At 33.6% G+C, this 24,949-nt stretch overlaps 2 protein-coding genes across 2 annotated transcripts; both read right to left on the bottom strand.

Moving 5' to 3' along the window:
* Nucleotides 1-2,808: 2,808 nt before the first annotated feature.
* Nucleotides 2,809-3,747, bottom strand: LOC136167409 (olfactory receptor 2L3-like). Its single transcript, XM_065935000.1, has one exon. It carries the CDS (start codon nucleotides 3,745-3,747, stop codon nucleotides 2,809-2,811), a length of 939 nt encoding a protein of 312 aa, XP_065791072.1.
* Nucleotides 3,748-17,625: 13,878 nt separating this feature from the next.
* Nucleotides 17,626-18,570, bottom strand: LOC136157753 (olfactory receptor 2AJ1-like). The gene has a single exon (XM_065919530.1). The coding sequence runs from the start codon at nucleotides 18,568-18,570 to the stop codon at nucleotides 17,626-17,628; it is 945 nt and encodes a 314-aa protein (XP_065775602.1).
* Between the last annotated feature and the right edge of the window lie 6,379 nt (nucleotides 18,571-24,949).

The raw sequence follows: 24,949 nt of genomic DNA, 5'->3' as shown, positions 1-24,949 counted from the left end.
AGTTTTTAATGGGTTGGGGAACTTCATACACTAACAAGTGAGAGGATTGTTCCAACTATTTGGGGAAAGGGGTAGGGATGTCTAGGTTTGTCACAGTTTGACCTTTTATGGTCAGCCTTAGAACTGTCATGGTGCCCTGTGGATGGTCAATTAGCATGCTAATATATGACAGTGAGCATATACTGAAGGTCAGGGTCTACTAGATGTCAAATTTTCTGTCATCTTAAGCCTATTAAAAAAATGTCCTACCAGTTTTTGTCATTTACTGTTTTGATCAATGGCTGTCATTTTTTTAAAGGTTGTGCCCATCTGCTTGCCCTCCTGTCTCAATGACTTGGGCTATTTCAGAGAGTTATTCAGTTTTGCTGGGTCTCTGTCATGTATACAGGAAGTATAAATGTTAGTAAACTTCTTTTTTTTTTTTTTTTCTGTTAACCTGACTTTTATTATAGAGGATAGCTCAGCCAAGAACTAGATAGGCAGAGAAAAAAAATTTTTTCTTTCTTTACTGCAATTTACCAATAATTCAGGGTATGCTGCTTCTATCTTTCAGTTCAGTTCAGTTCAGTCACTTTGTTATGTCTGACTCTTTGCGACCCCATGGACTACAGCATGCCAGACTTCCCTGTCCATCACCAACTTCCAGTGCTGCTCAAACTCATGTCCATCGAATCGGTGATGGCATCCAACCTTCTCATCCTCGGTCGTCTCCTTCTCCTCCTGCCTTCAATCTTTTCCAGCTTCTATCTTGCTTCTCAGCAAAGTCCATATGATGTGATTCCCCTAGGCCATAGAGCATCAGGTCCAACAATAGATACATATCTCTTGATTCTATTGTTTACCACCTGACATGTTGAAGTGTCTGGAATAGACATTCGTGCTCAGTTCCAAACTTCCTTATTTTCTTTCAATAATAACAACTGACAAAACAGCAGATATTACCATCATTTTCTGGTTTTCATGATGCCATTCATTTTCTATTCACTCATTCTGCATTTATTAGAGCATGTAGCACGTGTGCTTGCTTAGTTCTTAGAAATAAACTTTCTTTGTTTAATGCTCCGTTTTGCCATTAATGCTCTGTTGTTTCAATTCCATGTGAAATTCTATCTGAACATGTGTGTGAGCAGACCTACTATACTGGCTGGCAGCCACAGCAAAGAGTTCTGGTTCAGTAGCAGGACTTGTTTATGCCAGCTCAGGCAGCAGTACATGTGTGTGTACTTGGAACTCAGTGATGCCCAACTTTTTGTGACCCCATGGACTATAGCCTGCCAGGCTCCTCTGTCCATATTATTTTTCAGGGAAGAATAATGGATTGGGCTGCCAGTGCTTCCTCCAGAGGATCGAACCCACAACTCCTGCCTTGCAGGAGCATGATTACATGCTTAATCATCCACAGTAGCAGGATCTGTTTCTGTCAGCTCAGGCAGCAGTATAAGAAGCAAATGGCCTGGCCTACCGTAATGTGTGCACATACATCTGTGTTCAGATCTTCACAGGACAAGGGATGGGCTACCTTGAAACCTGGGCACAGATTGCTGGTGGTGATAAGGGCAGCTGCAGATGCAACTACAACGTTACATGTGGTCACTGACTAGAAGAGAAAATAAGGAGCTTTGCCTGGAAGAAACAATGACCAATGGTGGAGGTAGGGACCAAATTAAACTTCCATCCTAAAGCCCAATATTTGTCATGTACAAAATTATTCACTACATCACTTCATCACTAGAGTGCCAGGACAAATGCTAAGAGCTCAGGCAGTCAACTTTTTCAGTAAATAAACAAAATAATAGTGTAAAAATTGTCATTGAAATAAAGCACATCGGGAAATTGTAAGCATTCATGAAACTGTACAGAAAGTAAGTTGTTTTTCTTTAAACTGTTTCAACATTACAAATCAAATATCCACAGTTCTAGAAATAGAAATGACATTTTAAGATTTTAAAATTAATGTAAAAGATCATTCATGGAAAACAATAATTTCTTTATGTAAAATGATAGGAAATAATCATTAGCAAATTTTAACTCAATTTACCTTCTAATTGGATATATGGTGGTAAAATTAAAGAAAAGGCATTTGAAACCTCACGATACTTCTGGTTTCCTATACACAGTCTACAAATTATGAGAAATTTGACAGAAATAATTGATGACACAGACTGAATCTATTAAATTCAGATTTACATGAAACTGGTTTGTGTGAATTGATGAAGTAAACTTGACTTATAAGAGAACGTTTTAGAAAAAGAAACTCTCCGTTTGAATTATTAGTTCCACATGTGCTAAAAGTTACACTTTGGCATAATTTATCAATAATTCAACCCAAGGTTTTCATAACTTACAAATACTCCTAATGGCTTCAGTAATATTAGCAGAAAGATTCATTTCAAAATTAAAAGTAATCAGTAATTAACTGCAAACTTTTACTTGTCATCTCTGACTAAAAAAATTTCAACTATATTAAAAAAATAGATTTTCTTAAAAAGTATAAATTTTGATAAATTCATAGAAATGTGAGTTTGGGCATGGCCAATAATGACATATGAAAATAGTGATCACTTTTTATTATGCATAAAATTGTGACACAAAATATTGTTTGCAATTTGTATTATATTTCATATTTAACAAGATAATGTTGAAGAAAAAACTATATTTGAGAAAGGATAATGGCAACTTTGTCCTCTTTTTAACAAGACACTTCAAATTTTTTATCCTTTCAGTTAAGCATAAAGTAATGTTTTCATCACTGTATAGTGATGAATGGATTTATGCTCAGGTCTTGGTATGCATGGAAAAAGGCTTTGTCTACATTTTCACAGAGCAGAGTCTCTGAGCTACTCTTCTCAATGCCTCCATTACTTCCTTGTTTCTCATGCTGTAGATAAGAGGGTTGAGCATCGGGGTTAAGATGGTATAGAAGACAGCCAGAGCCTTGTCCTCTGTTGGAGATCGAAGGGATCTTGGACGTAGATATGTATAAACAAAGGGTGCATAGTAGAAAGTCACCACAGTGAGGTGGGTGCTGCAGGTTGAATAGGCCTTCTTCTTCCCTTCTGCTGAGTTCATGCGATAGACAGTAAAGAGAACACGGCCATAGGAACAAGCAATAACAATAAAAGGCAACACAAGAAATAGGGTGGTACTCACAAATACTGTGTACTCATAGACCCAGGTGTCAATGCAGGCCAGAGTCAACATGGCTGGGACATCACAGAAGAAATGATTGATGGCCCTGGATCTGCAATAAGGGATATGGAGGGCATATGTGGTGTGGGCACAGGAGTTGATAGAGCCCATTATCCAAGATCCTATTATCATCAGCACACACATTCTTCTGCTGATTCTTATGGGATAGTGAAGAGGAAAGCAAATGGCCACATAGCGATCATAAGCCATAGATGTCAAAAGCAATGCTTCTGCAACTGCTAAAGTCAAAAAGAAGAAGCTCTGAATCCCACATCCAATGAAGGAGATAGACTTGTTTCCAAACAGAAAATTGGAGGCCATTTTGGGGACAATGGTGGAGATGTAATTTAGGTCAATGAAGGAGAGCTGACTAAGAAGGAAATACATTGGTGTATGGAGATGCGTGTCAAGAAAGATGAGAAGGATCATTGACAGGTTGCCAAATAATGCCATTAAGAAAATAAGAGCAATGAAAATAAAAAGAAACAGGCCAATTATTGAAGGGGAGAACAATCCAATTAAGATGAAATCATTTGATGTCCAATTATAGGTTTCCATGAATCATTGATATGTTTTTTTTCCTAAAGACAGACATAACAGTAAGTTATTCTTAAATGACTAATTTAGTTCAGTCATAAAAATTCAAAACTGAATTTTTATCTATTTTTCAAAAGATAAATTTAAATTTTAAGCCAGAGATTGAAAGTTTAAGATGAAATATTTTTTGCCAAAATTTTCCCAGAAATCTTTGAATTTGCTTATAAAAAATTATTAAGAAATCATTAAGATAAGTGTTTTTACCACCTACATGAACTCAAGTATCATCAAAATCAGATATCATAATTGAAATATACTCATAGGACATCAATGCAAATGCATACCTTATATAAATTCTGCAAATAAATATTTATTACAATTAATGAATTATTTATCTTTCATATTCAAACCCAAAAGCTTACCTCTAAAACTGTATCAATGTATCAGCTGATGATGGGAAGCTATTAATATTTTTCTTTCTTCAGAATTTTTTTACATAGAAATGTCAAATCAAGCTTATTTGAAGCCAATTAATATCATTTGGCTCATTCATTGTGAAATCTAGGATGAATCCTTATTGTTAAGTACTGTTTACACAAAGTCATTCTCTTCTTCCTCCTCAACAACATTCTTAATACTATAGATAACATAGACCCTTTACCTGAATATCTGTAAAATGTGCCCCTTGTAGCTTTTGTGAATTTACTCAATGCCTCCCATTAGCACAAATTTTATTTTTTAATAATTATTTGATAAATATTGCCCTACATTTCTTTGCTGTATTCATTTCATTTTTTACCATTGTTTGTACTTAAAATTATTTTCAATTCTAGATGAGTGTGTTCAGTTAACTACATATATTTATAATCTCCTCCTTCTTAAAAACCTATCATGATGTTTAAGAAATAGACATGTACTAAACTAAAAGGGAACAGGGAAGCATATGGCACAATGAGAGATGAAATATTCTAGGTTCTTTTGAAAGAAGAACTTTGAATAGAGAAGTGGTCAATCATTTAATGGAAAACAGAAAACGACATTCTGAAAGTATTCTCATAAATGAATATTGGAAACAGCATTCTCAGTGATATTATAAGAATTTATTAATTCTACACTGCATGCTGTGTTTTACTTGTAAATATTATTCTAGAGCCAATTTTTTCCAGACTTTTAAAGGAACTGCCAAACATGAAAGAGAAAACTGAATATGGGCACATACATATACACGTACTGAAACACACACAATCATATACAAATATAGAGTGAATTAAATAATTGAAAAAAATGAAAAAGAGAACACTTTAAAAAATGAGTTTTCTCTTCAAAGAAGTATAAGATATTATTAAATCACATATCATTAGATACGTAAAAGAGACAGGTAAGAAAGTCTTTTGCTAAGTAAGAAAAAAAGATAATCAATGAAAAGATTAATGGGAAGTTTCAAACACAAAGGGGAAAAATTCTATAGAATTAATATTTAAAATAGAACAGCAACAAACATCTAATTATGTTGCCATATTGAAGGGACAGGAGAATTAGAGAAGTACTATAAGGAAACTAACATATATGTATAGTCATTCCTAGAAATTCACATAAAAAATAATAATGGAGCTAATATTATCAAAGAAAAATACTTTCAGTATTGATATACATGAGTCACTATATTGAAATATCATGAATAGAAAACAGAAAAATAAATGAGAAATGCTATATTGCAAAATAACTTCTTTAGGATTTTAAATGTCTTCTTGAATATGTTTTCTGAATATTCTCAGCATTGCCTATAAATACATAGCTCTAAAAATGTCTTGACAGTAAAAATACCAATAATGAGAAGAATTGTATACAGAGAAATATACACTAAAATATCATGATTTTAAAATAATTTATATTCTTCTATTATAGCAATCTATAGTGGAAGATCAAACAATGTTGTCAACCTAGTCATTGCAGATGCAAAGTTGGATGTAACTATGTTGAAATGATGGTAACACACACAAAAGAGGTGGAGATGGTGGTATATAGAGAGAAATGTCTTTGTTCACAGTAGCCAGGGAGAAGAGTTGAGGTGGTATTGGTATTTAGTAAGTATTAAATATAAGCATATTGGTGAAAAATATATTGCTAAATAGAGGGAAATGTGCTAAAATATTTTAAAATATATGCCTTAGGAATAAGGAGGAGTGGGTGATGAAACCATTGGCTCATTCTGTTGGCCACTAAGATCAAGTTCTTCTTTACTTAAATAAAATATTAAGGTGGTATAAACTAATGTCGCAATTAAAAATGTAACTCACAACTAACTCTATAATCAATGGTGGAAGACTAAAATGTTCTTTCAGATCAAGAACAAGGCAAGAAAGTCCTCTTTTGCCATTTCTAATTAATATAGTACTGGAAGTACTAAAAAGAACCTCTAGGCAAGTAAAACAAACAAATCAAAATCCTAGCTATAAAGAAAATAGTGAAATCAGCATGGTTGAAAATATACATTATCTCATGTGTAGAAAATGAAGATCCATTAGGACTAATAACTCAGCAATGTTGCAGGATACTAAATCAGTGCATTTTTGTACACTAATAACGCATATTATGTATATACCAAAAAGAATTTAAGAAAACAATTACATTAAGAGTATCATACAATTGAATAAAATTATTAGGAATAAACTTAACAAGGAAGGCAGAAAACTTACTCACTGAAAATCACAAAACACTGCTTAAAGAAACTGAAGCAAAGACAAATAAATGGAAAAGTGCTCTGTGCCTTTGGGTTGGAAAACTGAATATTGTTAAAGTGCTGATACTACTTAAGCAAAGAACAGATGCAATAAAATATCTATCATAATCCCAAAAGGAAGTTGAAGAAATAGAAGAAATACATTCTAAAATTCATTAAGAAATTCAAATACACAGGCTAGCCCAAGCAATCTTATAAAATAATTGGAAAACTCACTCTTTCTGAGCAAACCTTACCACAAAGCTACAAAAACAAAGACTGTAGTACTGTTATAAAGAAAAACAAAACCAAAATTTTAGAGATATCAGGAAAAAGACTTCACATATGTGATCGAATGAATTTTTTGACACATCTCATTCATACCTACAATTGGGATGTTCTTTCAAATAATATTGCTAGGAAAACTTCAGATCCATATGTATATATTAAAATTGGTCCATTATCTTACAGCATACACAGATTAGTTTAAATGAATGAAATAGCTAACTATAGAGCTAAGACTGTAAATTCTTAGAAGGAAACATGAAAGTTTCATAACATTGGATTTAGCTATTTATTCTTAGTCGTAACACTGAAACAGCAAAAATATAGATGTATTCCATAAAAAGCTTCTGTGAATCAAAGAAATTTGTCAGAAGGGTGAATAAGCAACACACAAAATGGAAAATATCTACAAAATGTATACCAGATAATGAACTGATACAAAGAGTATGTAAAGAACTATAACTCAACAACAACAGAAAAATGTTTAAATGGTGGACACATTTGAATAAGCATTTCTTCAAAGATATACAAATGGCCAATAAACAGAGGAAAAGATACTCAATACCAAAAATTTTAGGGAAATTAAAGTCAAAGTTACAATAAGATACCAACTTATTGCATGGGGAACAGTAGGAAAAAAAAAAAAAAAGCAGAAAATAACAAATTTTGGCAAAGATATGAAGAAATTAGAACACATGCAGTGATGGAGGAAACACAAAATGGTGTAACCACTGTGGAAAATGCTATTGCAATTTCTAAAAAAAAAAAAAAAAAAATAGAATCACCATATGACAAGGTAATTCCACCTCCAAGTACATTTCCAAAATAAATGAAAGTGAAATCTAGAACAGGTATCCATATACCCACGCTTTTTTCACTTTATTCACAATAGCTAAATGGTGGAAGCAACAAAAATGTCCATTTACAGATTAATTACTAAACTTATATATACATATCTATATGTGTGTATATATATATGTATACATATATCTTGTGTTAAAATGGATGGAAATGCTGCTACATGTTACCACGTGGATGAAGCTAGCAGATATTGTCAAGTAAAATAAGACAGTCATGACAACCCATACACATGATTCCACATATATGAGTTTCCCAGGGTAGTCAAACTTATAGAGATGAAAGTGGAATGGTTGTTGCTAAAGACTGGCACACGAGAGGAGTGAAGAGTTAGTCTTTAATAAGTAGAGAGTTTCAGTTGAGTAAGATAACAATGTCCTGTGTGATGTGGGTAATGTTTGTGCAATAATGTTAATATACTTATCACTCACCTATACTCTTAAATATGGATAAAATGGTAAAAAATTATGGTAAGCATATTTACCACACAAAAAATTAAAAAATAGAATTCAAATATAATTGAAATTATTCAATATTTTAAGTTCCAAATACAGTGTTCAAACCTATGGCAGGTTTCTGGACATATACAGAAGAATCAACCTTTGAATACTGTTTGGTCTCTGACAGCTTTGCAAAGGAAAAAGTGGGAGAAATGTTTCTTCATAAATGCCACTTATGTTCAGAAACATATAGGATATGAACTTGATCCCATAGTATATAATTTAAATAAGTAACTTAGTTAAGAGTAAGTTAAAATATAATATTTGAAATTAACAATGGAGTTATGATCATTCCCATCACATGTATTTTGAACTTCCCTGATGGGTTAGATGATAAAAAATCTGCCAGCAATGCAAGAGACCTGTGTTCAATCCCTGGGTCGGGAAGATTCCCTGGAGAAGGAAATGGCAACTCACTCCAGTATTCTTGCCTAGAGAATCCCATGGATAGAGGAGTCTGGCAGGCCACAGTTCATGGTGTTGCAAAGAGTTGGACATGCTGAGCTACTAAAACATACATTGCATGCATTTTCTATCGAGTAGTTAATATTATTACATTCTGAAGGTGAAAAAATAAACAAGGGAAGCGATGAATGACACATCATATCTGATGTTTTATCCCATGTGTTGTGACTGACCCTGTAGCAATGTTTTAGTTACTCATGTGTCAGTATTCTAACATTCTGTCATGCGGTATTACATAAAAGACCTCTGCATTCATCAGGGAACCAATTTTAGCTGCTGAATATTATCCTTGAGTACTTCTACCTCTAAAGTTAATAGGACATTTTCCTAGGTTAAAATAAAGTCAACTAGCTTTTTAAAATGTAACTTCTGGGGTTTTATCCACTGAAAAAACAATAAATAACATATTTCCATTTACAAAACATTTTTGATCTCTTTGATTTTTAAAATTTTTCTAAAATATTGCAATCAAGGCATCAGCATTAATGACATTAAACATAAGAGGAAAATGCTAGATGAAAAAAAAATATTGGGGCCATGTAATATATGGAAGAAAAGATAAAAATTTAAACTTTTATTGATCATCTCTATAGGTTGGCACCTGCTACATATTAGGATATGTTCCTGAATTAAATTGTATTTAGTCTTTACTACCCTCTCTTGACCTTGACACCACCACTGACATTTTATCAATGACAAGGTTGAGATTCAGATATTTGAAGTGACTTTACCTTAAAATATATTGTTAGAGAACTGAATTTCCAGTTAGTTCTTACCAATCTATCTATCAATCTATGTAAACACATCCCATTCCTATCTTATTTATTACATATTAAATATTTGTGAAAATAAACCTGAAATAAGGGTGGGTTACTTTTTATTGACAAACAATAAAGAACTGAAAATGGCAAAAGAAAAAAATAAATTGAAGTCATTAAAATATAATTCTATATAGGTAGTAGAAAGTCAAGAATGTATATGAAATATGTCTTAAAACACAAAGCTATTTCAGTGTTCATAGTTAACTCGCTTTGACATATTTCTCTACTTTCTCATACATACCAGTTTTAAAGTATTTTCACAAATTGGTCTCTCAAAGCTTTTAAATGAAATACAGTTCATATTTTGCTCCCAAAACAAAATTCTCTCTTTCTAGATTTCACTTGAAGGAAACAATCATATCACTGTCTGAGTAATTCAGATTATAGATATACACATTCTGTACGATAATTAAAACCATCCAAAATGCTACTCAAGTTTCAAAATAAACTACGTATAAGTAAGTAAGTAAAGTCGCTGAGTCGTCTCCGACTCTTTGCGACCCCGTGGACGGTAGCCTATCAGGCTACATCATCCATGGGATTTTCCAGGCAAGAATACTGGAGTGGGTTGCCATTTCCTTCTCCAGGGGATCTTCTTGACCCAGGGATCAAACCCAGGTCTCCAGCATTGCAGGCAGACGCTTTACCGTCTGAGCCACCAGGGAAGCCCAAATTACGTGTATAGCCATCTCTTAAAATCAATATGCATCAACTTCAGTGTAGAGCATTTTTTCCGCTATACTTTCCCCCTATATTTATATTTAGAGTTGGAAGTGAAATACTTTAAAAATCCACCTTTCAGTGATTCGTATGTTATGAAACAAAGTTTTAAAAATCATAATTTTATTATTAAAAAAAAGGTAAAGCATAAAATCATGAATATGTTAAGTGAGCTCTTTACAATTGTATAGTGACCTAGTGATTGAATTAGAAAACACAGAAGAGCATCCTCTAGAACCTAGACAAGGCAGAGTTTTCCACTGAAGCACAGATTTTTGCACCCTACACTCTCCTTGCTTTAGAGCAAAACTCTTCTCAATGAAATAGTCTTGATTAGAAAATAAAACTGGCGCGACTATTTACAGAGATACAGTAAGACTATGGATTTATCTGACAATGTTTCTTAAACTTGCTTTGTTGGAAGTGTTATAAGAAATCTCAGATCAGACTTTCACAAGTTCTTAAAGCACAAAGACAATTTCCACCAGGTTTTAGAGAAATTTGGATAACCTCTCTTCTCAAGATGTCTGAAGTAAACTAAACTGCTAGACCTTTCCCCAAATGACCTTCCTTACTCAAATGTTTAGGGCTGGGAAACCAGTAAACCAGGTTACTAGATCAATTATACTGTGAGGTTATTGAATACATTAGCTACAAGAAGTCGATTATAGTTCCTAAAAATTGACTGGTCATAAATGTCTATAATAAAATTATTTTGTATTTCCATCAGTTATCTAGAATTGACAGCACTGTAAAATGACTTTCATAGGATCAGAACCATATTACCCAAAAGAGAGTCCCCTGGGCTATAGATAAGCATAGCTCTACACAATATCCTTCTATGGAGACTTACATGAGATTCTATATTCCTTCAAGTGTTTCCACAGTAGGTTTTGCTAAAGAAGAGCCAAGGGTGAATAAAGACTTATATTAATTAACTGATTTAGAGATTTTACTAATAGTGCTTAGTATTCAAATAATGTGTATTTCTAAGTTTTAAAGTATATAATATTTTTACATATAATGAGATCTAAATACATAGAATATTTGTGTTTATATGCTTGTGTGTCCTAATTCACATTATTCAGTGAAATTTTACAGTGGTGAATAAGCATTATTAGGTAAACTAGTAATTAGCAAATATTTTGAAAGACAGAAACTGATTATAATAATATGTCTTTCAATTTTGTCTTGCAATAAGAATGTATTTATTCTGTTTTAATACACAGGTACATGAAAGAGAGAGTTTAAGTTTAAAACTGGATACAATTTTATCTTATTTACTTACAAGAATTGTAAGCATAAAGAATATAAATATCTGAGTCTGTATTTTTTAAGTAGAACAGGTACAAAGAGACATGGAATATTACAGGCCATCTAGGAGATAAAACATAAAAATCAGTGCATGCCAGGGTGTAAAATATCACTGAGAAGAGCTATACATTTTAGCGTCTTTATAATTCATAACCAACATTTACATTCACCTCACTTGTCATTAACTACAATTGCATGTTTTCAAATTATTTCTGTATGCTACAACCCATTTTATATTCACAAAATTATGCAAGATTGTTTGTTCAGATAAATTTGCTCAATATTTATTTATAAGAAATAAAAATAAATAAAATGTACAAGTTAAAAGCATAAGACACCTCAATTATACAGTTTATGTTTAAAAGTATAAAAAAAGATAATTAAACATACGGTTAATAGCTAGTTTATTTCTAGAAGCTATCTTTCAAATTATAGAATTTATGGATACAGATGATCAAAATATATCCACAGACAGGTAACAATAGCCATTATTGTTTACCTTCACTATTTATTCCATTTTATATTTCGATATGAAATTTAGACAAGTAATTTTTAGGTTTTACTTAGAAATTGTGAGTTCATTTAGGGTAAAAGAAAGAGTAGGAAGCAGTATTAAGGTTGCAACATTACCATGTAATGAATTTTCATTCATAAACCAAAAATTAAAATTAATAATAAATAAGAAAGGCTGCCCTCTATAAACTTTATTGAGAATTCGATTCCCTAAATATTAAATTATTCTTCAAATATAACGTGAGCACATCCAGAGCATACTGAATATGATTTGGCTCTATCTCTTCCAACAACTTCATCTCACTTCCCTTTCAGAAATCACATTTATGAATAAGGTAGAAAACTACTTTTTGTTGTTCATTTTATGTTGTACAATTTTTGCTGAACAGTATTTTAAAAAGTGGAATCACACACTTAATATCAAATTTCATTTAAAACCTCTATTTCTTAGCTTAACCAACTCTTATGTATATTATATCACTCATTTCCTAAACTGATTACCTTAAGTCCTGAATGATTTCAATCCAAACAGTAATCAACACTGCCAAGGAGTTAATACAATAAAATCAGCTTCCATGTTATTGTATAGTGTGCTTGCATGAAAACATCTCTACTCCTAGAGATTATGATTTGTGTTACCTATGCTGTTTTAAAACATTCCCTTCTTGGCTACAATATTTCCCATGTGCAAAGGATATATCATAGCCTATGGATACAATGAATTCTCATTTCTTTAATGAATATTGTTTATTAGTTGAATTTCTTCTTTTTTCTATGCATATCTTACTTCAATCACAGCCACATAAATCTCATATTTGAAGTACTATTTGAATTTTATGAGAGTTTATTGTATGTTTTGTAAAATATCATGATTATTTTCCATCATATTTCAGTATATGGTATAGGTGAGTGTAGACCCATGCATTATTCCCCATAAATTTAGAAGAGTAGTTTATAAACAATATCAACAGCTGTCTTTATCAGTTTTGCTATATTTTACCATCCTTTCACAGTCATTCACACTCAGATTAATAGTCAGAATTATATGATAAAAAATGTTAGATTTAAACAGAGCTTCATGTCTTTAAAAAATGTTTGCAAGTGTTTGAATAGCCCATATAGTTTTTTACTTTTAAGGATATACAATCTAGTATAAAATATTTGTATACCTTGTGAAACTAACTTCAGTCAAATGAAGTTTTCTTTTTGAATTCTCTGGCTAACAACAGGCCTGGCTGTATTGCTTAGTATAAGCAGAAGTACTTACTTACTTCTGAATAAACTCCTATTAAGCAGTTGCTGAAGTGTCCCTTCTCTTCGGTGGCAAATAGAAATAAAAATACAATTAGTACCTTTTATTATATCTGCACTTTTACACACGCACTGGCTTGATTAGCTGAAAGCAGTCCAAACTTCTTCATGGGAGCAAAGTATTTCCTGAGTAAAATTCTTTGAAAAATTTCTAAACAAATATATTAATATTTACATCTCTAAAGCTGACATTTTAAATGCCTTTATTGAAACTCAGGGGTCACAGTGATTTGATTCTAGGCCTCCTTTACCTGAAACTCAATTTAATTCTTTTTTTCTTTTTTTTTTTTCCATCCACTTAGGCACTTAGGTATATCCACCGAGACTTACATAATATCAGTTAAATTACTAGAAGCCCAGGATGGCCACAAGCCAAGGTTTGGGTAGGAGTTCAAATAACTTCTATAGAAATTTTCCCTGGTGTATTTAGTATTAGTTGGTGCAGAAAGACACTGCTTATTTATTCAGATTCTTTCAATATTATTATGCCTCTAAATTTTTAAATCATATATTTTATATATTGTTACTCAGTAAGTGCACAGTATTGATATGTCTGCATATACTAATTTATTTCCTATTATGATTATATTGGCCAAAAATTTAATAAATCAAATAGGATGTGTTTAATTTAACAAAACATGTGAGCAAGGATTCTTAAAAATATCACACTTATGAGAATAGTTTTTAATTTTTTTAAGTTTACATAATTTATTTGAAATTGTCATTCTTTTGGTAAAACTCATTAAATTATAAAAAAGTGTCATGTAATAATTATAATTAGATTGCTAATTTTTTCATGTAATAAACTATCTAATGAAAATAATATTTACTTTGGTGCAACGATATTGAGAAAATATTCAACAATAAATTTTATTGCAGATTATAACTTGTGTTCTTATATTTTCAATAGTTTTCAGTAAGTTAATTAATTGTATGTTTTACTTGACAAGGAGTAATATTGATTCAGCTTAGATTTTTAAAATATTTGATTTGTGAATTACAATATGTCTAGGGGAAGATTTCCTTATGTTTAATTTATTTTGAGTTCTTTGAGTTTCATGGATCTGGATGTTCACTTCCCTCCCCAGATTTTCAGTTTCTATATTGTTTTCATTTACTACATTAAATAAACTTTTGCCTCCCTTTCTCTTTCTTTCCTCTTAGTGACTTATACTATCCTATAAGTGCTATATGTTTTTTTCCATTTTTTTCACAGTTTTTGTTGTTGCTATTATTATTCCTGTTGGTAATCTCTGATCTCATAGAGAGTTCTTTTGCTAGATCTAGTCTGCTATTTAGTCTCTATTGCTTTTCTTCATTTCAATTACTGTGTTCAGTTCTAGGGTTAGATTTGTTTGGTTCTCTTTTACAGTTTCAAATTTTGTTGAACTTTTCATTTTGTTTCTACATTGATTGTCTAATTCTGTATAGTTGTTTATGTTCTCTGTTACCTCACTAAACTTTTTAAGATAAATATTCTGATTTATTAGTCAAACGTTTTTCAAATAGAGTTTGTGAAGTCTTTTCAGATTTTGAAAGTTTCCAGGAGAGGGCCAAGTGACAGATACGGTTGTACTGATTTGTCGCTTTGTATAATTCTAGCTTTTTGTTTCCCCCAAGTTCAGTTCAGTTCAGTCGTTCAGCCATGTCCAACTCTTTGCATCCTCATGGACTGCAGCATGCCAGGCCTCCCTGTCCATCACCAACTCCCAGAGTTTGCCCAAAGTCATGTCCATTGAGTCAGTGATGCCATCCAGTCATCTCATCCTCTGTTGTCCCCTTCTCCCCCAGCCTTCAATATTTCCCAGCATCAGGGTCTTATCACATGAGACAGTTCTTCTTATCAGGTGGACCAAGTATTGGAATTTCAGCTTCAACATCAGCCCTTCAAATGCACACTCAGGACTGATCTCATTCAGGATGGACTGGTTGGATCTCCTTGCAGTCCAAGGAACTCTCAAGAGTCTTCTCCAACACCACAGTTCAAAAGCATCAATTAGCTTTCTTTATAGTCCAACTCACATCCATACATGACTACTGGAAAAACCATAACCTTGACGAGACGGACCTCTGTTGGCAAAGTAATGTCTCTGCTTTTTAATATGCTGTCTAGGCTGGTTATAACTTTCCTTCCAAGGGGTAAGTGTCTTTTAATCTCATGTCTGCAGTCACCATCTGCAGTGATTTTGGAGCCCAGAAAAATAAAGTTGGCCACTGTTTCCACTGTTTCCCCATCTATTTGCCATGAAGTGATGGGACTGGATGCCATGATCTTAGTTTTCTGAATGTTGAGTTTTAAGCCAACTTTTTCACTCTCCTCTTTCACTTTCATCAAGAGGCTCTTTAGTTCTTCACTTTCTGCCATGAGGGTGGTGTCAGCTGTATATCTGAGGTTATTCATATGTCTCCCAGCAATCTTGATTCCAGGTTGTGCTTCATCCAGCCCAGCGTTTCTCATGATGTACTCTGCATATAAGTTAAATAAGCTGGGTGACAATATACAGGCTTGATGTAATCCTTTCCCTATTTGGAACCAGTCTGTTGTTCCATGTCCAGTTCTAACTGTTGTTTCCTGACCTACATACAGATTTCTCAAGAGGCAGATCGGTGGTCTGGTATTCCCATCTCTTTCAGAATTTTCCACAATTTATCGTGATCCACAAAGTCAAAGGCTTTGGCATAGTCAAGGAAGCAGAAATAGATGATTTCTGGGAACTCTCTTGCTTTTTTGATGATCCAGCGGATGTTGGCAATTTGATCTCTGGTTCCTCTGCCTTTTCTAAAACCAGCTTGAACATCTGGAAGTTCACGGTTCATGTATTGTTAAAGTCTGGCTTGGAGAATTTTGAGCATTACTTTGCTAGCCTGTGAGATGAGGGCAATTGTGTGGCAGTTTGAGCATTCTTTGGCATTACCTTTCTTTGGGATTGGAATGAAAACTAGCCTTTTCCAGTCCTGTGGCCACTAAATTCCTCCTCAATTGAGATGAGGAGAGAGTAGGCAAGAACAATGGAATAGGTTGCCATTTCCTTCTCTGGGGGATCTTCCCAACCCCCAGATTGAACCTATCTCTCCTGCACTGGCAGGCAGATTCTTTACTGCTGAGCCACCAGGGAGGTCCACTTAATGAATATCATGTATTAATATTATTTTAATATTATAAGCGGTATGCCCAGAGAAGAATATATTGTAATGATAGTAATATATTTCATATTCTTTGTGTTACAGGAATATAATTGACATAAAACATTGTGTTACATTTAGGCATAGAACATGATGTTCTGATATACATGTGTGTGTGTGTGTGTGTGTGTGTGTGTGTGTATTGCAAAACTTAGCATGCATGTGTACATGTATGCATATATTGCAATAAGATTACCACAATAAGTTTAGTTAAAATCTATCACCCACAATTACAATTGTTTCTGAGTGATGAGAAGTTTTTTAATCTACTATTTTAGCAACTTTTAAATATAAAATGTATCTTATTTTTCATATAATTACAATGCTCTTTGGTATATCCCTAGTACCTATCTCCAGACTGGTAATTTGTACCTTTGATGAACATTACCTTAAACTTTTAATAACATTGTAGTGTTTGAAATATAATTTAAAAATTTATGTGGCTCTCTTTCTCCCTTTTTATATATATGTATATATATATATACACACACATACATATATATATGTATATGGAATATATATATATATATTCCAAATCTACTGGAATATATGTATGGTATATATTTATATGGAATACATAAGTATATTCTGTATTTACATGGAATATACATATATATATCTACATAAATAGAGAGAGAGAATCACATAACTTTTTATAAAATTATTTTCCCTGGTAGCTCAAACAGTAAAGAATCTACCTGCAAAGCAGGAAACCTAAGTTCGATCCCTGGGTTGGGAAGATCCCCTGGAGAAGAGAATGGCAACCTACTCCAGTACTCTTGCCTGGAGAATTCCACAGAAAGAGGAGCCTGGTGGGCTTCAATCCCTGGGGTTACAAGAATCGGACACAACTAAGCGACTAACACACATATATATATTCAATACAATGTGATTTTATTATAAAATATTTTTACACATTCTTATAATTTTAGTGATACAAAATTGAAAACATTGAGTCATATTTGACTTTTGATTAAAGACTGACAATTATAATCAGTACCATAGAGAGGAAGGTATATTTTTTAGATAAATGTATTTGTAAGGCAAATCCCTGTGATAAACTTTATCATTATCAGGATTTTGGAAACATCTGCTTCTTTCTACAGTTGAAGAGATAAGAACTTTTTTATTATCTTCTCAGAGATATGAATAACAGATATTGTCTAAATATAACTGTGGAAATAGAAAACAGGTATTTCGAGCATTTTTTCTATTGTTTTTTCTGGACAAAGTTACTTTTCAGCATATTTTTCAGTGCTTCTAGAACATCTTTATTCCTAAAGCTATAGATAATTGGGTTGAAAGATGGTGTGAGGATGGTATAGAATATTGCCAGGAACTTATCCTGGCCTGGAGTGTGATACTTTTTAGGTCTCATGTATGTGAAAATAAAAGGCCCATAGTACATTATGACTACAATCATGTGGAAGAAACAGGTAGAAAATGACTTTTTCCAAGCCTCTGAAGATTTCATTTGGAGGACAGTAAGGAGAATTTGGACATAAGATGCAAAGATTAGAGAGGAAGGGATAAGCAGGAAAATGATGCCACTTACATAAACTCCTCGTTCATAGTGTGTTGTGTCCACACAAGACAACACCAACATAGCAGGGACTTCACAGAAAAAGTGATCGATGGCTCTTGAGCCACAAAAGGGAAAGTGAAGTGTGTAAGCTGTGTGAACTATGGAGTTGATTATCCCAACAAACCAGGCCCCTCCAGCCATGAGAACGCTGACATAGTCATTCATAAGCATAGGGTAGCGCAGGGGGTGACAGATGGCTACATAGCGATCATAGGACATTGCTGCCAGGAGAAGGCACTCGCCACCCAAGAGGGTGAGGGATAGGAATATCTGGACGCCACAGGCTGCAAAAGAAATAGTTTTGCTGCCTGACAGAAAGTCAGTGATCATTTTGGGAACAATGTTGGAAATATGCAAGATATCCATAAAAGAGAGATGGCTAAGCAGGAAGTACATTGGAGTATGAAGTCGTAATTCCCTGTGGATAATGAGAATCATGACTGTATTTTCTGTTACAGTCAAAACAAAAATGGTGAATATAAAAGAGAAGAATACCAGACTTGCTTGAGAAGAAGTAAAGAGTCCCAAAAGAATGAAGTCATTGCTGAAAGTGTGATTCTCATGCTCCATCCTGAATTCCTTTTTTCTACCTATAAATAAATAATCAAATTAGAGCTAAACAGAAAAGGGGGGAAAAGTAGTGTGAATCTCAAACTTGTTTACATTTAGCTGTATGTGAAAATGAGAGTTACTAATGTGCATTTTGCAATTAAAACCAAAGGAATTTCAGGCAACTTTGGAAGTGGATATTTTTTGTAACATGATGTTTATCCATTAAATTAGCTATTTTTAAAAAATTTATTTTTTTTAATTGAAGGATAATAGCTTTACAGAATTTTGTTGTTTTCTGCCAAATATCAATATGAATCAGCCATAAACTATTTTTTTTCATTATGAAATAAACAAATTCTGATTTTGCATTGAATTCCTTGAAATTTTAGAATCAATTTACTATGATTTTATGAGCTTTAAATGATCAGCATATGAATGAGGTTTGCAGGATATATGCATGTAAATTTGGTCCTGACTCTCTTTACTGGTTTGACTTACTAACTCAGTAAAAATTCCGTATAGATGTAGATTCAGGTTTCGGGCAGTGGTGCCTTCCAAGAACTGGTTGATCATAAGTCTCGAACATCAGTGGTTACTGACAACTGAAATTCAGTATGTCTGTGTACAAAGTTGTTGATGTTTTCTCATGCCTGGAATAATTTTGTCCTGCTGATTTTGCTTTTTCCTATAGTCATCCTGATTCAAAACTTAACACTTCATCTTAGTGCTGAGTATGGGTAATGTCTAGTCTACTCACACTGAGTCCCTGTACCATCATAAGTTCTCAAATGCTTATTTTATAAAATTATTGATTTATGTTTGTCTGGTCCCTGTTATCAAAGGTTTCTGATGATGTATCAATTATATTTACATTTTTAGAGAGTTTGCATTGTCTCCACAAGATTGTTTATTATTTTGTCTTCAGGTACTAGAAACACTCCATGATACATTCACTAACTCCTTCATCATCCTACTTCTATCGTCCTGCCAATATCTATGAGGCACCTAAAGCTTTGACAGTTCTCTTTCATAACTTATTGCATAACCAATCAATCAAGGATCTGGAAACATACTCCCAAGATGCTAGAATGATGAAAAAATGTCTTGTATGACAGCCAGGATCTTGAATGAAATTTTATTCTTGAATCAAAAGAGGAATGCTCTAGTGATGAGTTTCCTTGCTTTATGTTCAAAGTGGAGACATATGCATTACAAGTCTTAGCCCCTTCCACATTTGTGCAACTCTTACCCAACATAAAGTTTCTTTCCATCTAGCATCAACATTTCCTTGTTTAATAATGCTATATTTCAGAAAAGAGATGTGCAATGCAGTTTATATCCCTGTATTTTCTAGAAGAATCTTGAAGATGAATTGTAAAAAATGCTATCACTTATAGGTTTTATTTTAGCTAAATACACAGCCATACTTCAATCCTTCCTCAAAGGAAATAAAAAGACCTTTGTAATCTTTACTCAATGAATGTACTACACTCTAATCATTATTATTTTGCATTTATCAGGATTTTCAAAATACACTATAAATAAAATCAAATTATTTGCCCTTCTTTACTAGATTTATCATTATAAAATTAAGCACACACAATATTGTTTTATATCTCCATTTAACTAGAGGTCAGTTATTCATTAATCTTGGTAAGACTGCACATTTATATGTTAAAGAAATATTTGTATGTTCTAGCATCTTATATTTACATTAAAGTTATCATTGTAATGTAAACAAATGCAAAAACACCAAATCATTTCTTTCTGAAAAATATTTACTTTGAAAAGTGTTTAATTTGGAAATCCTGGGAAATACTAAATCTGAAGATTTATATTTTGCACTATATGATACTGCCATTTTTACTTTTTAATTTTCTATAACATAATATCAGTGACTTGCTTGATAAAATAATGATAAGTTCTCTCAGAAAACTTCAAATATCAGACTTAGTTGGTGTGCAACTGACTTGAAATAACTGGTTGTTATAAACAATTCAATAAACTAAATAGATTTTCATTGAACATACAGGAGTCATAAGTTGAATTGCCCTAAAAATGAATGAAACAAAAGTTTTCATTATTAAGAAGTTGATATGGAATATGGGTAGAAAATTGTATGATAGATATTACCTAGCCTGAGGGCAGGTGTGCTTTTGACTCAGATAAAGATATTAATCATATATATAAAAAATAGAAATATAACCTCAATTTTTTCTAATGCTTTGAAGAGACAAGAAATTACAATGTAAACACATATCTTTTATGTCTCTTTATGATATAAAATGCCAATTAATGATGAAGTTTGAGTTGAAATGAATTTCGATAAAGTCAGGATAATAGCGGTACACTTTTCATACTAATCTTTTGAAGATTAAGTGAAATGCATTAGACAATACACTAAATAACACACACCTGCATCATTACATAATCATACATACATACATACATGTTGTCTATACATACATGCACATACACACCAAAGACTGACACATTGCAAAAACTCAAACTAAAGGTTATTCTTTCTTCTTATTATTATTTTTGTTTCTATGATTAGTGTGCTAGAATTTCTATCATTAATATATTGCTATTTGTTATATTTAAAATATACATTTAAGCCATTATATACTAGAGAGACAGAGAGAGATAGAGAAATAAACAGGACCTTAGAGAATATAATCAGGTAATTGGAAGTAAATTTCAATGAAGAGAACCAGAAATTCAATTTTTCTCAGTATCTTTTAAAATTAGAGGCTTTCTGGGAGAGAAACCAACACTGCATGTTGAATGAAGATGTTTAGATTGGCTTCCTCACACTTATACACATGTATAGATCTGTGTGGCAGGGGAAAGTAATGTTCTTTGTTGCTTCTTATTCTGAAATCAATCAGGAGAGCCTTTCACAATTTCATTTGAAATAGCCAATGATACTGCCATTACACATTTCTTGCCCTGCAGACTTTTCAGGATACCACATCATGCCCCAAGGAATTATTGTAGGATGATCTTACTTCTGCCTCTTCTTGCTGCCTCTCCAATTTAAGAGAATCTTGTGATTAGCATCTCACATTGATATCAAATTCATCATGTACAATGCTGAACTGCCCAAGTTCCCTTAAACAATGAATGATCCCATTGCATATAACTGCCCCATCCAGAAATCAGAAAATCATTCTAACTTCTCTTTCTGTCTTTTCTCTTCCATTTGCAAGTCACAATCTCCTACTGATTCTATGCAAATGCTTCTCACGGGTTATTCTTTCTCATGGTTGTATGTTATATGCGTCCATGGAGGCTCTAAGGCATTGATTCTACTCTTTAAATTTAGTAGACCTGTATGAGCTCTGCAACACCTGAATAATATCACATGTTTCTCAAATCTACTTGAAGCCAGTGGAGTGTGTTCAATTAAATAAATTTAGACAACAGAAGTGTGTTGGAACTGTGTGCAGAGGCACACACCATTCTTGCTCCTTCACCCCACTAGTTTGAATCTGTATGTGATGATACTTGGTTGTGCATCCTTCCTGGAAGAGTTATACAGGAAACAAAGCTCAGAGATTCAGGAACAGAAAATTGTAAGACACCATAAAATATCCTTGATCTTGACAACTAAGTATATTAGCATGAAATAGCTCACTAAATTGTTCAAAAATTGATTTGAGAAGAAAAAAAAAGAGTAGGTTGTTCTGTGGTAATCATTTTCTATCTTTAACATTCCTACTAGATCATCAATTTTTATAGGTAACAGACTAGTATAATTCTAGCATGTTTTATCCAAAATGCCTAATACTTTGTTTTATGGGATATAATCTGAAAGTGTTATAATATTGCAATGATAATTTGAGGAGTGGTGTGCCTCCCACTACTCCCCACATAAATGCACTTTTTGCCCTAGTTCATTAGTTTTCCCAGAACACAGATTTAAGAATGTGAATTTCTATGTAGAGGATCATGTCATCTGCAAACAGCGAGAGTTTCACTTCTTCTTTTCCTATCTGGATTCCTTTTACTTCTTTTTCTGCTCTGATTGCTGTGGCCAAAACTTCCAACACTATGTTGAATAGTAGTGGTGAGAGTGGGCATCCTTGTCTTGTTCCTGATTTCAGAGGAAATGCTTTCAATCTCACTCATCATCAGAGAAATGCAAATCAAAACCACAATGAGGTACCATTACACGCCAGTCAGGATGGTTGCTATCCAAAAGTCTACAAGCAATAAATGCTAGAGAGGGTGTGGAGAAAAGGGAACCCTCTTACACTGTTGGTGGGAATGCAAACTAGTACAGCCACTATGGAAAACAGTGTGGAGATTTCTTAAAAAACTGGAAATAGAAATGCCATATGACCCAGCAATACCACTTCTGGGGATACACACTGAGGAATCCAGATCTGAAAGAGACACATGCACCCCAATGTTCATCGCAGCTCTGTTTATAATAGCCAGGACATGGAAGCAACCCAGATGCCCATCAGCAGATGAATGGATAAGGAAGCTGTGGTACATATACACCATGGAATATTATTCAGCCATTAAAAAGAGTTCATTTGAATCAGTTCTAATGAGATGGATGAAACTGGAGCCCATTATACAGAGTGAAGTAAGCCAGAAAGATAAAGAACATTACAGTATACTAACACATATATACGGAATTTAGATAGATGGTGGCGATAACCCTATATGCAAAACAGAAAAAGAGACACAGAAGTACAGAACAGACTTTTGAACTCTGGGGAAGAACGTGAGGGTGGGATGTTTTGAAAGAACAGCATGTATACTATCTATGGTGAAACGGACCACCAGCCCAGGTGGGATGCATGAGTCAGGTGCTCGGGCCTGGTGCACTGGGAGGACCCTGAGGAGTCGGGTGGGGAGGGAGGTGGGAGGGGGGATCGGGATGGGGAATACGTGTAACTATATGGCTGATTCATGCCAATGTATGACAAAACCCACTGAAATGTTGTAAAGTGATTGGCCTCCAACTAATAAAATAATATTTAAAAAAAAAAAAAAAAAAAAGAATGTGAATTTCTACTGGGTACATTAAATTAAATAAATAAATAAACATAAAATAAGATCTCCTTACCTTTAGTTCCCATTTTATGAAACTGAAGTATTTGCACTTATTTAATATTGTGTTTCTTGGGTTGTTATTTTTTTATATCTTTGCCTATACCCTCCTCTCTCTTCCACATTGACAGTCTTCTCCATCATTGCTAGGGGCTTTATGGTTTTCCACTAAGATTTTATGTTTGGTCTTTCATGTGCACAGACTTCCTTGATATTTTTTGAACTGTCTTCTCTCCTCTTTCTTGCTCAGGACTCTACAACTATGTCAGGATGTCATATCTGTTCTAGAGCATCTCCATTTATGCTTAATTATACTCTCTGCACGTTGAACATGACCTATCCACTCCTTTTTAACCTGGGCTCTGAAGCCTTCCCAAGGCCCATATCTCACCCCACTTCACTTTACTCATTTCTCACTACCCAGAAAAGGACCTTTTTGTTGAGTTTTTTTTCCTATCTAACACACTAGCCCAACTGGTGCCTCATAGGCTGCAAGCAACTCTCTCCTCAATAGGACTTTGCTTATACCATTCAGGTGTCTACTTCAATATTACTTCTTACTTCTTACAGAGTGTTTGAAAGACATGGGTGATGCCTCAATCCAGGCACTTCTTTTGATGTAGCTGAGGGTTTACAGGGACATGGGGAGTAAATGTCTTGAGAGGAGCGATAAGAAACTGAGAGGGCACCCACCTCTTGAAGTCCTGCTGTCTGGCTTCTGGGAAAGAAAACAACCACCCTTTGATAAAGTGACATGGGAAAATGTCCCCATGGAACAGTCAAAGAAAGAAGTTTTAAAAAAAGCATGATGAAATACTTTGTGTGGAGAAAGGTATGGACACTGAGATGTACCAGGTTTTCCTCTGGGTGCTGCAGAAGAGTATATGTGAAAAGGTTAAAGGGATAGTCTATTTCAGTGCTAATTGCACAAAGTGATATAAACCTTTGATGAAGGAGGGGGAAACTGCCTTCTCTGAACCCTTTCCCATCATTCCATCATTTCTTTGTATATTTTATTTCTACTCTTAAAGGTTTGTAACTACTCTGCCTGTTAAGGTTTCTGTGTATGACCTATTCCTTACACTAGATAGAAGCTCCAGGGCAGGCAACTTGATGGAATTCACTTGTTGTTGCATTGAGTCTCCTGGGTGTTTGGGCATCAGTAGATGAACTTGATTATTCTACACACTGCCAATTACAAGCGGGGTGGGGGGGGCATTAAAAAGATCGACTTACTTCACCAAAGTGATTCTGCTTATTTTAATATTCAATATATTCATGAGTCAGTTAAATGATCACCAAATAAACTGAATATGTAAGTGAACAT

Source organism: Muntiacus reevesi, chromosome 1 (genome assembly GCF_963930625.1).
Source record: "Muntiacus reevesi chromosome 1, mMunRee1.1, whole genome shotgun sequence".
Lineage (NCBI taxonomy): Eukaryota > Metazoa > Chordata > Mammalia > Artiodactyla > Cervidae > Muntiacus > Muntiacus reevesi.
This window is presented reverse-complemented; position numbering and strand designations above follow the sequence as displayed.